This window comes from Canis lupus, chromosome 20 (assembly GCF_048164855.1).
Source record: "Canis lupus baileyi chromosome 20, mCanLup2.hap1, whole genome shotgun sequence".
Taxonomy (NCBI): domain Eukaryota; kingdom Metazoa; phylum Chordata; class Mammalia; order Carnivora; family Canidae; genus Canis; species Canis lupus.
The window spans coordinates 30,966,523-30,982,998 of record NC_132857.1 but is presented as its reverse complement, the minus strand read 5'-3'; the positions used below and the strand labels follow the sequence as shown (position 1 = coordinate 30,982,998).

General features: G+C 39.4%; 1 protein-coding gene across 1 annotated transcript in view; it reads left to right on the top strand.

Annotated features, from left to right (window-relative positions):
- CNTNAP5 (contactin associated protein family member 5) overlaps positions 1-16,476 on the top strand; it is a 796,877-nt gene that overhangs the window by 677,598 nt on the left and 102,803 nt on the right. The window contains exon 18 of the mRNA XM_072788823.1: positions 13,955-14,194. Within this exon, the coding sequence (XP_072644924.1) occupies positions 13,955-14,194 (240 nt within the window). The remainder of the gene's footprint in view (positions 1-13,954; positions 14,195-16,476) is intronic.

The following is a 16,476-nucleotide window of genomic DNA, read 5'->3' as shown; positions in this document are numbered from 1 at the left end:
CCAGTTAGGGAGCAACTTTGAGCTCTGGCACTGCATAAACAGGTGCTCTGTGGCAAAAATGCAGCCACATACATTAGCTGCCACAGAGTCTGTATGGGAATAGTTGCTTAGATTTATCCTTATGAGGGCAGCCTGGGTGGCTCAGAGGTTCGGCGCCTGCCGTGGGCCTGGGGCATGATCCTGGAGATCTGGGATCGAGTCCCATGTTGGGCTCCCTGTGTGGAGCCTGCTTCTCCCTCTGCTTGTGTCTCTGCCTCTCTCTTTCTCTCTCTCTGTGTCCCTCATGAATAAATAAATAAGGTCTTTAAAAAAAAAGGTTTATCCTTATAAGTGCCTCAGGAAGATGGATTTCTTGATGAAGACCAGTAGAGTTTTCTATTTGAGAGGATATAATGTGTCTCAAAGCACAGGAGGAGGTATGTATCCTTTTCACATTAAAAAGTAACTGAAAAATCACCTTTTAGCATATTTATTATATAAACCATAGTGCATAGAAGATGTTACTTAACATGACATCAGTGGTGAAACAAAAAGTAAAGGAATCACTGTCTTTTCAACATCATATAACTTTCCAATGATAACATCCAATATACCAAAAAGTTTATTTTTTCAAAGGTAAGTCATTTGTTAAATATTCTTAAATTGTTTTACTTAGTAAAAAATTTAATATGTGATTTCTGATGTTCCTCACTAATAGTTACATCTAAAAAATTGTTGTGATGAGTTTAAGAAGTTGGCAAGAGACCTCAGATCGCCAGCAGGGCAAGTCCCAGAAATGCTGTGCTTTGTTGCTATGCACCCAGTACTTAGAGGAGCATGCAGTGTCCACTCAATACAAAATTTTATGATGGACAAAATACAGAAAACAAAACAAAACAAAAAACAATGATATAGAACTACCTGCCCCTCCATGCATTTTCCCTCCCCAACACCACTGTTTCAACAAATCACACTCTTATAGCTTGAAAATATTTTGAAGGAACATTGGTTTTATTTTCATATTTGGACAAGTAAATTATTAATCACCCCCTTCTGCAAAATATCTCTTCTTTAAGATGCTCAGAGTTGAAGGCATTTAACCCATTCCCACAGTCCACTTTAGTATTTTCTGCCCACCAATAGTCCAGAAACTTTCTTGAAATGTTAATCTACAGCATCTTCTGCTTTAACTGAAGCTCATTTCATCATATGCTGGTCTGCATTGGATTGATAATGGCCAATTGAAGGAGACTGTAAAGTTTTCTTCTTTGGTTTGATTGACTACCATTGGTAAAACATATCGCAAGTCATACTGTCTTTTTTAAAGGAGGGTACAGTATGGCATATGGCGTCATTTTCTCATACAAACCAGGAAAAGAAGCCCTGAGATTTAGACTACACAAAAACACAATGTTAGAAGCAGTTATTCTGATTCCTCTGGCACTGCCATCATCAAAATTTGTAACACGGTAAAAGAAAAAAAATTAGGGCAGTGTCATTTATGTGGAGCTGGAGTGATAATTGTAAAAATGAAAGTAAGTCCAGGTCTTTCTGGAAAATAAAATCAGTACTCCCTGGACACTCAAGGACCTGATCTGAGGGAAAAAGGAAGGTGAGAAGTTGTTTATGCATTTTTCCAAAGCCAAGGTGCCATTGAGTGTTAACTATCAGGGAGACTCTAGGTTTGGAAAAAAGCAGACCCAGCAAGACATGCGGATGCTGGAACCCTACCTGCAGCTTAGGGAGCCTGTTTTGATTTCTCCAAGGCTTTGTCAAGATAGCTGAGGATTCAGAGAAGGTGGTAGAGGGATGCCTAGGTGGCTCAGTGGTTGAGGGTCTGCCTTTGCCTCAGGGCATGATCTCAGGGTCCTGGGATTAAGTTCCACATCAGGCTTCCCGAAGGGAGCCTGCTTCTCCTTCTGCCTGTGTATCCACCTCTCTCTGTGTGTCTCCCATGAATAAATAATATCCTTAAAAAAAAGGAGAAAAAGTGAGAAAGCCCTTGAGTAGAGTGATGGAGGGGAAGGAAATGTAATGGAAATCCTCTGCAAAGTGTTACTGGCAGATTTACACTGAGTTCACATGTTATTACAAGTTCCTTCTGATTCAAAAAGGAAAAGATTGGACTTCAAAGCCACTTGTGTAGGGGAAGGCAATTTTGTAGAAGAGGTGACAAGTGCCACATTTGGATTCAGCTTTCTTCATCATCCAGGTGCCAGGCTAAATGGTGAGGGTCGTCTCAGGACCTATTTATGGTGTAGAGAAAGGCTTAGGAACCCATAGTAGACATAGAAATGTGCTGCTCAGGTTCCCCTTTAAGAAGGACCTGTTGCCCTGCCATGGGAAGGCAGTTGACAGACGGTCTTCATGTGTCTGCTTCTTCAGGAGCTGCCTCAGCTGCAGAGAAACCCCTGGTCACAGTCACATCCATTCTAAGGGTGTCGCATACAATGACCATTTGAGTCCATGGCAGAAAGGTTTGGCCATTTGGGCCCAAAGAGGTACATCTCTCATGGGTTTTTCTAACTCTAGTGCTCTCTGTGGGTTTTCTAGATTGTTGTCAGGTCTGCACTGCAGTTCTCACCTCCCCTGTCCCCTTCCTGCTTTCTTCCCCTCCCGTCTACAGGTGTGGTCCCCAAGGGCACCCCTAACATACCTCTTGCCCCTTTAACTTCATCCACAGCATGCTTGCAGAAGAATCCAACCTAAGCCAGAATCATGTAGATTTCTTGTACAACACACACACACACACACACACACACACACACACACACACACATTTAAAAAAAAGGTAGTAATCTTCTTAAGCAAAGTTTATTCTTCATTTCTCCACAGGACTAGCTACAATGTAACTCCTCCTCCCTCTTTCTTTTCTAAAACACTCTTTAAAGCTGAGGGGTTCCTTAGAGTCCAGTTTGCATTGTTTTCATTTCTACCTTTTTAATGGTCCTATTCTTCAAAGTAGGATGCGCACCTTTACCCCTGATCTACTTGGCAGATTCCTCTTCATTAATGGCACAGGTTTTTGATGATTCAGATCAACCGTCTTCTCATAGGGGAAGGTACTTCCACTCCACCCTCTACCTGTGATCATACCCATCACACCAGCTTATAATGATCTGGTTATTACCACTCTCCCCCTAGTGGTTTCCTTGTGGTCATAGTGTCTATTTACCTTTACATCTTTGTGCATGGTGCAGGTTCTCGGATATATTTTGAATTCAGTCCAGGTATAATGAAAGCGACTGAATGCAAAGTTCCAAAAATGCTGGCCTTTTTACTACTGGCTTTATGTTAAGACATTTACCTTTTCTGAGCCTCAGTTATCCCATCTGTCCACTGGGCTTAATAACCAACACTTCAGAAATCAGTTGCAAAGCTTAAATGAACATTTTTTCTCCTACTTGGAATTCCCTATCAAGCAAGGGCTATTAAAAAGGAGTTGCAAGCAAAGTATCAATTTCAATGGGAATCATTTGTGCCCACACCCCAGGGGGATAATGAGACACTGCTTTGCCTGGAAATTTATGAGATTTGACATTTAAAGGACACATTCAATTAATGCAATAGCTCCCAGGGGAGGGATCCTGCCCCACACTGGGTTTTATCCCTTCTTTGCACAAATCAGCAAAAGTGTCCCCACGTGGTAGTGTATCTGATGTGTGGATGCCTCAAAAGCTGAGGTAGGGCCTTTATAAAACGGGAAGTTACAATCGCTGTTGTCTTAGCAACTGGCTTTCAAAGGGAAAGGACTTTTCAAAACCCCATTTTTATATTCTTACCTGGTACCCACAAGCTTGCTCCGAGGTGATGTCACCTTTGTGATTGCTGTCGTTTTCCCTCTGCTCTGGTGGGTGTACAGGGCCTTATTTCTGGAGAATCCTATCGGATCAGAGGAGGTGCTCAGGCCAGTCCCTCCGTTTGTGATTGAATGATACTGTACGTTTTATGAAATAGACTGAAAGCCGTCCACTTCCAACACCCATTTGTGGAGACATCTGAGCAATCACGACCTTCTGGGACAGCCCTTCTCTCAGCCTATGCTGCCAGTGAGGCAGCTGCAAAAAGCCAAACCAGTTCTTTTTTTCTTTATTGGAATAATTTTCAGTTTTTAATTGAAGTAATTTTTTAAACAAAGTTTATTTTTTGTTCTTTCAAGTATCAGCCTTATCCTTTCCTTCCTTTCTGTCCAAATGGCTCTATGAACCAAAAAGTTCTTCATAACAGATGATGCACCATTTTGCCAGATTGGGGAGGAAACACTGCAAAGTATCTGATCCTGTCCCTCCATTTGCCACTGTGTCCTTCCTCTTTTCTCTCACTATTTTTTTGGAAACCATTTACTTGACAAATATTTTCTGAGCATATTCTCCATTATCAGCCCAAGAGTAGGCAACAAGACCATAAAAATGAAGATCCATTTGCTATTTAAGAAGTACAGGCTTTGGGGCAGCCCGGGTGGCTCAGCGGTTTAGCTCCTGCCTTCAGCCCAGGGCCTGATCCTTGAGACCTGGGATCGAGTCCCACATCAGGCTCCCTGCATGGAGCCTGCTTCTCCTTCTGCCTGTGTCTCTGCCTCTCTCTCTCTCTCTCTGTCTCATGAATAAATAAATAAAATCTTTAAAAAAAGGTTTAAGAAGTGCAAGCTTTGAATGGGGAGGAGGGGTTTCAAGCAAGGTGCCTTAGGATGTGTTATGGGGGTGCATATCCAAGGAGGGCTGAGCAGGGCTTAGGGGGCGTGGCTCTCAGGTCTAATGTATTCAGGCTATCCTTCATAAAAGTGCTGTTCACCAGGCCATCTTTGGAGTTATGTCCTCTACTCAGAGAAATTATTTTCATCTCTACTGGATAAATATCATCTATGATTTTTGCTTTATTTCCAAGTTTCAGCTATTCAAATGTAAGAAGAGAGCTGCTTCTTACATTTGACGGTGTGTCAGTAGTCACACTGCAGCCAGCACTTCCCCAAAGGAAGCTTGGAGTACGAAAGTGCCCCAAAGTGATTGCTGCAGAAATGCTTTAATGTGTCATGACAATATTAATAAATTGGATGGTAAAAAGTGGCTGCCCCTGACTTGCTGATGCTACTATCCTATTTGGTGAAATGCAGCCTTTTAAAAATATATTTTAGTGTGTCCTGGTGTCACCCATAAAATTACTCCGGGCCAGGTGAAATATTAGAGAAAATTCTGAAAGCTTAAAATTATGGAACTTTTCCTTTATCTGCTTATTCCTTTGAATGAGTCTGTGCTTTAGCTTCTGGGACTATCTATTCTCAGTAGGGCCATGATGGAAAAGACTAACCAGCGATTGCCAGGGGCCGAAGCAGGTGGGAAATCCAGATATTGATGTTAATAGGACAATGACTTGGCCAGGTAGCCAGCTGGGAAGAATGTAGGTGCTCCAGCTGATTCTAGTAATGACCTGAAGCTCATATGGTATTTCGCATCCAGTTGCTCTTGCAAGAAGGGCAATAATCCCTCCTCTTTCACAGGAGCCTTTGTAACTTTTCTTTGAAGCTCTTTTTGATAGTGATTTTTCATCTTCAAAAACTTTGGCAGAAGGGAGTACAGTGAGGCATGACTTGGCACTCAGCTTTGCAAGATGGGAGAGGATCATTTTGTCAAAATGGCACTCGTGGCTACTCTAGACCAATAATTACAATTATGGGAACTTTTCTGCCCCATCATCATGATACTCTTTCGGGGGTGCCTCCAAACAATATGCAAAGCAATAATCAGCCACCTTGGACTGCACTGGGCTTTGTTCTCTATGGCTCCACATTAGCAACAAAAACAGAAACACAATTCAAGTGTGTGCTTCTTTCTTTCCCCTCCTCCTGAATTGTAAATAATAACCGAATGGAGATTTCCACAGAAGGTTTATTTAGCACTCTGGGCAAAATGTTGTGCCCTGCCACCATTCTGTTAAAAAGAAAGCAAATGTTTGTTTTGGGCCAGTAGTCTTGAAAAAAAACCAACAAAAAAGGAAGACTTTTTGCAGAAAATCCAAATAGCAAGATAAATACATCCTACACACCCATACCCCATACCCAGACACAAACATGCTAAAGCTGTCAAAGGTATCCTTTAATATCCAAATACCACATGGTACTAAAAGACTTTTAGAGATACACACAATTCTATAGTAAGAAGTTTCATTTGAAACTTGATATAATAAATTATTTCTAAAATGACTTTTAGAAGGAGACTAACAGTGTTGTACACAATATACATAATAAATGAAAATATTGATTTTAAATTACACAATCAATATGCAAATGCATGCTCACTGAAAATTAGTCAATAATACCTCCAAGTACTCCTATCAGAGGCAGCCAATATTAGCACTGTATGAGATTTTCCAGGCATTGTTCACGGTTCTTACATACATTTAAATACCCTAGGAAACACTGTACAATATTACTATTTGTGGATATATTTACATAAATGATATATTTATATGTATTATACCACAGCTTTCTCACTGTTTTTTGTTTTTGTTTTCTTTTTTACCTCAAATGTTCTGTAGAAACCATAGCATGTCAATATAAATAGCATATTAACAGCTATATAGTGTTTTACCTAATATTTTCAGTTTTTGCTTATTTAGTTGCTATGTTTATGTCTTTAATGCACCTGGAATTTGTTTAAGATTCTGCGGTAGGATTGTAATTTTATTTATTTTCCAAAATAATATTTTCCCATCTCCATTTATTTCATGGTTCCTCTTTTTCATAGTTACTTAGAACTCCAATGTACATTATAATGTAAAAAAAAAATCTTTCTAAAGAGTCTATCTCTGTATTTCTTAGAAATGTCTGGTTTTATTGGGTGCCTGGCTGGCTTAGTTGGTAGAGCATGCAACTCTTGTCCTGGGGTTGTGAGTTCCAGCCCCATGTTGGGTGTAGAGCTTACTAAAAAAAAGAAACAGAACCAAAAGAAACAAAACCCAGGAATTTCTGATTTCTGATTTATTTATTTATTTATTTATTTATTTATTTATTTATTTATTTAACATTTATTTATTTATTTATTCACGAGAGACAGAGAGAGAGAGAGAGAGAGAGAGAGGCAGAGGCACAGGCAGAGGGAGAAGCAGGCTCCATGCAGGGAGCCTAATGTGGGACTCGATCCCAAGTCTCCAGGATCAGGCCCTGGGCTGAAGGCAGCGCTAAACTACTGAGCCACCCGGGCTGCCCTATCTACATTCTTATACTTTCATTTTAATTGTAATAGTTTGTCATTATTGTTTTGGGATGATTTTCTAGGTAGATAATTATACTATATGTGCACATAATGAAGTATTTGTAATGACTATGTATGAAATAAAATTAATTATATTTGGGTGTAATCATCACCCCTTGCTCCATTTTGGGCAAGTAGAACAAGGCCAATGATAATAATATTTTCATGGGTCTTGATACATGTTGCTGAATTGTTCTTGAAAAGATTTTCACAGCATTCATTTCCACCAAACATAAATAGGAAATACTTTCAATTTGCTGTTAAGTGATGCTGTTATTAATCTCTTTCCCAATTTTTTGAGGAGGATTAGTGTTTTATTTGAGGTTCTACAATTTGTAGTGAGGATTACATCAGAAAATGTCTCTAAAGCACAATCCTCGGAAGGTGCTTTATAAGAAGTAACTTCTTAGGGGCACCCGGGAAGCTCAGTCCATTAAACGTCAGCCTTCAGTTTAGGTCATGATCCCAGGATCCTGATATACTCCTGTATCTGCTCTTCTGTTCATCAGGCAGCCTACTCCCTTCCCTCCAACTTGTGATCTATCTTTCTTTCTTCTTTCTTTCTTTCTTTCTTTCTTTCTTTCTTTCTTTCTTTCTTTCTTTCTTCTTTCTTTCTTTCTTTCTTTCTTTCTTTCTTTCTTTCTTCTCTTTCTCTCTCTCTCTTTGTCTCTCTCTCTCCCCCTCTCTCCCTCTCTCCCTCTCTCCTTCTCTTCCTTCTTTACTCTCATAAATAAGTAAATAAAAAAGAAGTAAGCTCTTAGTTCAAATTGACTACTGCCTCATTATTTTACCTTTTCAACATCCAGTTAATGCCACACCTATATTATGAAATGGTATGTGTTGATTGACTTATGAGCAAGCAATCACTATATCTGGCCAAACTCAACCAGATGCCTGCCTTGTTCTTACATAAATGATATTTTATTTTTTTAATTTTTTTTCATAAATGATATTTTAGAATTAAAGTTTCTACTAGGATTTCCTTCTGGAGCCAAAACTCTGTCAGTTGGAGGAGCAGGATAAGAGCAGAAGATAGCTGATGGCTAGTATATTCGTTTTTATTCTTCACGTATATTCTAAATCGGCTGCCAGTTTAGAATTTGGAATCTAGGTGGTAAATATACCTATGGGAGTTGGCTGTTGTAATTTATATAAAAAAAAACAGCTACTCCAAGTTCAAAGTAGAAAATCCAAGCAAGAAAAGAAGGTAGGGAAAGAAAAAAGAAAAGAAAGAGTTATTATCTTTATGAATCAGGAGCCCAACCTGGCACATTCAGTGTTTTATCAGAAGAGTTCTCAACAAAGGAGTTTTTCTTGAGCATATGGAGGAAAGATAGCAGACACCCAGAAGAGAAATAGAGACTTTTGCACTTAGTACCAAAGATCACAAAAAATTAAGATGTTCCTCTGGAAGTGATGAGCATTTATGGAGCTGATGGAGCATTTATGGAGCTTATGGAGATTTTCTAAGGCAGGCTTAGAATGGTGATAGTGACATTTTTAAGAGTTGATTCATTCTCAGTTGATGGAAATGACATCATAATAAACAGGCCTGATAACAAGGGCCAACTATGGAGAATGTAGAATTGCTTCTAGCTAGGCCAGTCAACTAATGGTGATAGTTATCCAGAAGAGTGAGGTAGAAGTTCAGAGGATAAATTCATGCATGTATACTACTTGCTGGAAGAAACCATGTTAGGGATAAGGATAAGAAGTTAGAAGAATCATTTAGTAATAGTACTGGCTCAAGTTGTCTAGTCAAATCAATCATTTTAGGATTTTAGAGCTCTCAAGGTATGCAGGCTTTGAAGATCAAGAGATCTCAGTGAGATGCTGGGCTCTGCCACATAAAATCTGATTCTTGACTCTGGCCAAAGCAATGTCTCTGACACTAAGTTTCAACTAGGTGAGTTTCAACTAGGTGAGGTGAATAATATGAAAAATATCTCCTTTTCATTTGGGTATTCAGTGAGTTAGTGATAAAGTTTCTAGCAAATAAGTATGTTTGAAATGTATTTTTTTTAATTAGAAGCATTGTTCTGATTCTCTGTCAGCTTGCAGATTAAATGCAAGCCTCAAAAATGTGGCTTTCAGCTGCTTTAAGGATGATGCTACAGTTTTATTGTTGTTCTTCCTCTTCCAACCTTTTAGTGAACCCCAGACAAGAGATACACAAGTAAAAAGCAAAGTATCGAAGAATAGCAGTTGAAGAGCACCTAGATGGTTCAGTGATTGAGCATCTACCTTTGGCTCAGGTTGTGATCCCAGGCTCCTTAGATTGAGTCCCACATGAGGCTTCTCTGCCTATGTCTCTGCCTCTCTCTGTGTCTCTCATGAATAAATAAATAAATAAATAAATAAATAAATAAATAAATAAATAAATAAATAAATCTTAAAGAAAAGAAAAAGAACAGCATTTGAAAAATCAAAAACCTACAAGGGCCTGGAAGGCCATATGAATGAATGAAGTGATCCTGATGGAGATGTGGCTAAGTGGAGATTAAATTCCCCATCTTAAGGGAACTGACCACAGTGCAGCTGCGGCTGAACTCTGCTGTGCAGGAAAGCAGGGTTACTGATAACAGATCTTCTGATTTTTTCTCAAAGATGTATTAGAATTTTTAAAAATATTTCTCATTTACAAAAAAAATAGCAACTAATTAAAATAATTAAATACTGGATGGCAGAAGATATGTGAGGAAAGAACGTGTGTATATGAGTGCAGGTGTGTATGTTTGTAATAGTAGGGATAGAGTACTATGAGCCCTTGAATGCATGGGGAAGATAACATACCACATAAATGTAAAGTACATGAAGAGATCCAAAGTCAAGATAGACCACACGGCACTGGGAAGCCACTATTAGTTCAGCAGGCCTGGTGCAGTGAAGTCAGAGAAGGAATGTGGGAGGACGAAGCTGCAGCAGTAAGTGGAGGCCAGATCTTTCATTCTGTATCATCTGTACAATAGAATTTGAACTTGATTGTGAGGACAATTAATTGTCTCTGAAGAGCATTAAATAGGAATGGTAAAATCAAATTTTCAAATTTGGTTGATTTTTTTTTTAAGATTTTATTTATTTATTCATGAGAGAAACGGGGGGGGGGGGGAGAGAGAAAGGTGGAGACACAGGAAGAGGGAGAAGCTGGCTCCACGCAGGGAGCCTGACATGGGACTTGATCCCCGGACTCCAGGGTCATGCCTGGGCCAAAGGCAGGTGTTAAACTGCTGAGCCACCTGGGCTGAGCCACCAGCCCTTGGTTGATCTTTCTGATTCCAAAGTGATGAATGGATAAGAAGAGTCAGGACTGAGGGTAGAAAGATTAGTTAGAAGGTTGTTAAAGGGGGCAGCCTGGGTGGCTCAGCCGTTTAGCACCACCTTTGGCCCAGGGCATGATCCTGGAGACCCAGGATCCAGTCCCATGTCGGGCTCCCTGTGTGGAGCCTGCTTCTCCCTCTGCCTGTGTCTCTGCCTCTCTCTCTCTCTCTCTCTCTCTCTCTGTGTGTGTGTCTCTCATGAATAAATAAATCTTAAAAAAAAAGAAGGTTGTTAAAGGGAGTCCAGTTGAGGTGAGGAGGATTGTACTAGGACCATGGCTCTAGGTATATAAAGAAGCAGATGGCACTCTACGTTAACTATATTGGCATTAAAAGAAGAAGAAGGGAAGAAGCAGCAGCCAGAGATACCTGGGAGAGCAAATCCATAGATGCTTGGTTTGGGGGTTGGGAAAGATCATGAGTGAGAAGGGAGGGAAAGATTATGGCTGCATCTCTGTTGAGTATTCAAGGTTCACAAAAGATTTACACCTGGAACAAAACTCTGCACATAGCAAGTAATGTCAGAAAAAGGAGAGCACCAACAACCTGATTGGGTGTGAGTGTGTGGGCAAGAAGCATATATCTGGAATTATTCTATTCTTAGTCTACCTATTACCTCTCCATAAAGAAAGAGGAGACTGACCTCCAGTTTTTATCCTTTGTAAAGAATGAAAAGCAGTCAGGTGAAAACTGAACTTTAGTTCATTGCACAATTTAGTTCATAGTTCTTTGCATCATGTGTTTTGTCAGTATCTCAGAGTGAAATGATCCACTTGTTTTGGGTCATTCTCTCCATACTTCTGTATGTCTCAAACCTCAAGGAGTGTATTTCTGCCAGAGAAAAGGCCCCAGCCACTTTTATCTCCATTTATAAACTTGTTGACTAAGTCACACGTAAGAAAATGTGCAGTAGATCTTGCATTCTCCACCTCTGCTAGGAAAAAAAAAAAGTGCCACTAACAAGATATATGAAGAGTTATTCAAATCTACCACAGAGAGTGACTGCAAAATAAGGGGGAAAAAAACCCAAGACAAAACATTTGACTACATAAATCCTCTTCTCTTTATTCTGCACAATCTCTGGGAAAGAAATAATGAACCTTCCTTTATGATCTGCTTGTATTTATAATTGATTTATCTTGTGGTTAAAAGTAGATTTACTCACTAAAACTGAGACAGACAGGAGCATGCAATTTGGGTTTGACCTCCTGGCCTTTTTGGCTATCACTTATCAGACCTGAAAATACAGTAGAATTTCAGCATTATTTCAGAATAAAAGAGTAGGTTAATTCTTTTGGAGCATTATGTCTGTCAGTGGATGCAGCCAGTGACTGCCATACACATAGTTATGTGTTTATAGACCTCTTGTGATTCAGGGAGGGCACAGTACTCCCTCAGCCCCACCCGATACTCCCATCAACCCCATTTCCAATTATTTCCTTGTCCACCCTGCCAGGCTGACTGATGCGAAGAATGTTTAGGTTACCTAACTCATTTATTTAACTTACTGCTTTGTTTCTTGTTTAACATTTATATTCCTGGTCTGAAATGACACATTTGGAATTCTCATATGTATCTACCTTTGTGGGACTATATTTTTATCTGGTCATTTGCTAGTTCAAGATTTAATAGAGTTGTAAGGCCAGAAATTAATGAGGCTCAGAAAAGAGAATTGATGGATACAGAAAATAAATGGTAAACCCATCCTGCCTGTTGTTTTTGTCTCTGTTAGTACACTTTGTAGACCTTGAAGACTTGAGGGTGCCCTCCAGTTATCCGTCTGTGTGGACTTGAGCTCACAGTGTTGAATTTAAAGCCTGTATCTTTAAAGGCAGGCTGGACCCGTGTCTTCTCAGGGATCTCCCAGAACTCCAAACACCAAATAAATACTTGCTGATGGGGGCAGCCCAGGTGGCTCAGCGGTTTAGCACCGCCTTTGGCCCAGGGCATGATCCTGGAGACCTGGGATCGAGTCCCACGTCGGGCTCCCTGCATGGAGCCTCCTTCTCCCTCTGCCTGTGTTTCTGCCTCTCTCTCTCTCTCTCTCTCTCTCTGTGGTGTGTGTCTCATGAATAAATAAATAAAATCTTAAAAAAATATTTTAAAAAGAGTACTTGCTGATGGGATTTAGCTTAATTTCTTGGCTTGTGTTTCTCAATGTACATTTTTCTGATATCAGAGGTTTATGCTAGTAGAATCCTGGATTTTCAGTGGTAACAAATTCTCTGTCACTTTGAATCCACTCCATTCTTGAACAATTTACAACAAGTATTGTGACTCTCTCTGAAAACTTCATGATATGCCTGCAACAGAAAGTCGGGTTAGTATCCTGTCCTGTATTCCAGGAGAACACATTTGCCTTCCAAACAACACGATATGTATATATGTCTGTGTGTATGTAAACAACCTCCTGCTCTAGTCATTGTAAGGGCTCAGAAGGCATAGCAAAAAGTAGTGATTGAGCACGTGCTATATTCCATTATCTTCATTAAGCTTTACTGTAAACACACTAAACAGACATATTTTATAGATTTAGTAGATAAAACTGAGGTGAACAGTGGTCAACATGGCTAATCATCTAATGACATGGAGTATGACTCCGTATCTATCTGTCCTAAAGCCTAATGCAAGCACTGCATGAGCAACATAAAGCTTATTGCAGTTTTCTAAGTTGATGTGCTTGATAGCTTGCTTCTAACTCTGTCAGAAGGGACAATCTGCTCGAGCATTCTACTTCAGACAGAAGTCCACTATAGACTATGTCATGACACATTTTATTTCATTTACAAGGAACATGGTGATCTGAAATTTCTGTCTGAAACATGTAAAGTATAGGATTACACATGAAATATAATCTTTCCTTGTTTCTTTCCTCCCCCTTCCTTCCTTTTTTCCTCCCTTCTTCCCTCCCTCCTTCTCTCTTTCTTTTTCTTTTTTCTTCCTTTCTTTCCCTTCTTTCTTTCTTCTTAAAGATTTATTTATTTATCTGAGAGAAAGAGAGAGAGAGAGAGAGAAGGGGGAGGAGCAGAGGGAGAGAATTCTCAAGCAGACTTCCCGCTGAGCATGGAGTCTGACATGGGGCTTAATCCCATGACCCTATGATCATAACTTGAGCAGAAACCAAGAGTCAAATGCTCAACCAACTGAGACATCCAGGCACCCCATTTTTTTTGTTTTGCTTTGTTTCGATTTTTGGAGTTAGGGGTGAGGAGATTCCCAACATGGAAAGAAGTGCATTTTGCTCATGCTATTTGAATTCCTAATTCTCATTGGAACCTGTAATGGAAAAGTACAACACAGTATGACAACAGAACAATGCTTAACTGTTACAAGTGTCAATATTAAACCTAGAAGAATTGAACTGTATGACATCTTACTTTTTTTTTGTTCCTTTTATTTCTCATTTCTTAGGGGGAACGTCATCAAGGCAGAAAGGCTTCCTAGGATGCATACGCTCCTTACACTTGAATGGGCAGAAACTGGACCTGGAAGAGAGGGCAAAGGTGACTTCTGGAGTCCGGCCAGGATGCCCGGGCCATTGCAGCACTTATGGTAGCATTTGTCACAATGGGGGCAAATGTGTGGAGAAGTACAGTGGATACTTCTGTGATTGCACCAATTCACCATATGAAGGGCCCTTTTGCAAAAAAGGTACAGTTGGCACCTCTGCTTTTCTCCTGTGCTGTATTGCAGTACCTACAAGCCATGGCCAAGTCATGCTCTTAGTCCTCAAGTGATCATTCATCTTCGTCAGTTTTGCTCTGTTTAAAGACTCTGTGTAGCCCCTCAAAATAATTACATACATCCATTTTCACTGTGTGCGGACATTGGCAGTGCAACTAATCTGGGTTGATAGTAATAGTGCAACACCATCTTCTTGCTGAACACTGGGAAAGGTGGACTTCATTTCTATTGTATGAACCCTATAGTTTTTTTTTGTTTGTTTGTTTTGTTTTTGGTTTTAATGAGCCCTGTTGTGAGGGGCACACTAATCATTCTAGTTCCAATTCCTTAGCCCACACGTATAATCAGAATTGTAGAATCTACCCCTAGAAGAGCCTTAGGGATCCTTGAGTCACTTTAAAGCATTTTTACAATAGGGAACTTATATGTAAATTAGTAGGAACAATATCACACATTTAATAAAATCTCCCTATTCTGCAGGTGATGTGAATGGGGCCTGAAGCTTTAAAAGCCCTGCCTGAAGTTTCACATTTAGTTCATTAGAGTGCTGGGAATGGAACACAGTGATCAAAATCCCTGTCTCAGTCTTTCTACATCCTTTCCTAATCTTATGAATTCATTGCATGGACAAAACTAACAATTATAGATATGTATCTTGAACTAGTAGTGATGGTCATGGTGTAAATTCTCTAGAAAATTCAAGATAACTCTACAAACTATAAAATTGCATTATTCAGTATAAACAGTATTTTTTTCAAATACAAGGGCAAAAGATTAGGTCTTCCATCTTTGCAGGATTTAAAGTTTATTTGATCCATGGTGGAAAATGTTTGTTAAGCAAATAATGTAAACAGTATTTTGAAAGCAGCATTTAAACTATTAAAATAAAATGTTTTAATTACTTTGAAACACCATTTACATACAAACAATGATGGCAATTATACATAATTCTTGTTAATTCATTAAAATGTATTTCCCAAACACCTCTACCAAACAATGCTTTATTTAGTCCAATTTACTGTTGGAAGTTAAAAACAATAGACAAAAGAAGAGCACCCAGTGTTCTCATTGAAGGACTCTGTAATTTGAGCTCTTCATCATTTACTGACCTTCTCTGCAGTTATGTTGAATTACTTGCTTGTTATTGTTGAGAAGCATTGTACTTCTTGGGAGAAAATTAATGGTACAAATTTTAGGGCCAACAGCATGTTGGGACCTGCATGGAGCTTGACATAAAGTGGCCCCATCACAGTATGTGTTCAACGTGAGCTAAGACAAGCAAAGCACCACTGGATTTTCATACTGAGGAAGGTATCTGAATAAATGCCCCTAAAAAAATGTAAATGCCACCGTTAGTTTGGTCCCACATGGCCAGAAGAAGTAAACACAGAATAAACACTACCAGGCCTGCTTACAAAGGTATACTAGCATTATTTTACAGGCTCTATACCCAAGTTCTGTTTGGGAAAACGAAGCAAAACAAAAGCAAACAAACAAAAAAACAGTAGGAGTCTACATTTCTCCAGGGACATTGTTCAACCATCTCATAGATCATATTGTTCTAAATTTAGCCTAATTTTTCATTGGGTTTTATTTTTTCCCTGAAACAACTCCAATTACCTTCTGTCCATACCACCATATCTTTTGGCTGCATATGTTAAAGCAGCCTCTGTGCTCTCTCCCCACTTTTTACTTTGATCTATAACAAAAATAGACAAATATGTGCTTAGCCTTTTCAGCTTGCTTCATTTTGCACAGTTCCAAACTTTCTCCCCTTTCTCATAAACCTAAGGAAATGATTCCCTGTATGTCCAGTAGCTGCAGATATGTAGGATGAACCTTTTAACCAAGTCCTCTAGCCATACGAGTTGCCGGGGGGAAATGTCGCTTGGAATGGAAAAAAGAGCCATTAGCTAGGAGGTAGTACTGAACAAGGGTGCTGTCTATTGGGATATCTTCTATGTTAACTTACCAGGGCATGTAAATTTTAGGGGGTGCAAATACTGGAAATAAATGAGGTGGAATTGCCAATACCTGAGGCAGAACCATGATCCATTGACCTATTTTTTGTTTCTGATCATAGTACAAAGTAATAATAATCATGCAATTAGCGGTGATTATTGACTACAACATACATTCCTCATAATGAACCTAATGGGGAAGATACCAACATATTGAGAACATTGAAGTTCACAGAAGTTTAATAACTTGCTAATAAATGTCAGAGCTGGAGACACATCCCGCATCTT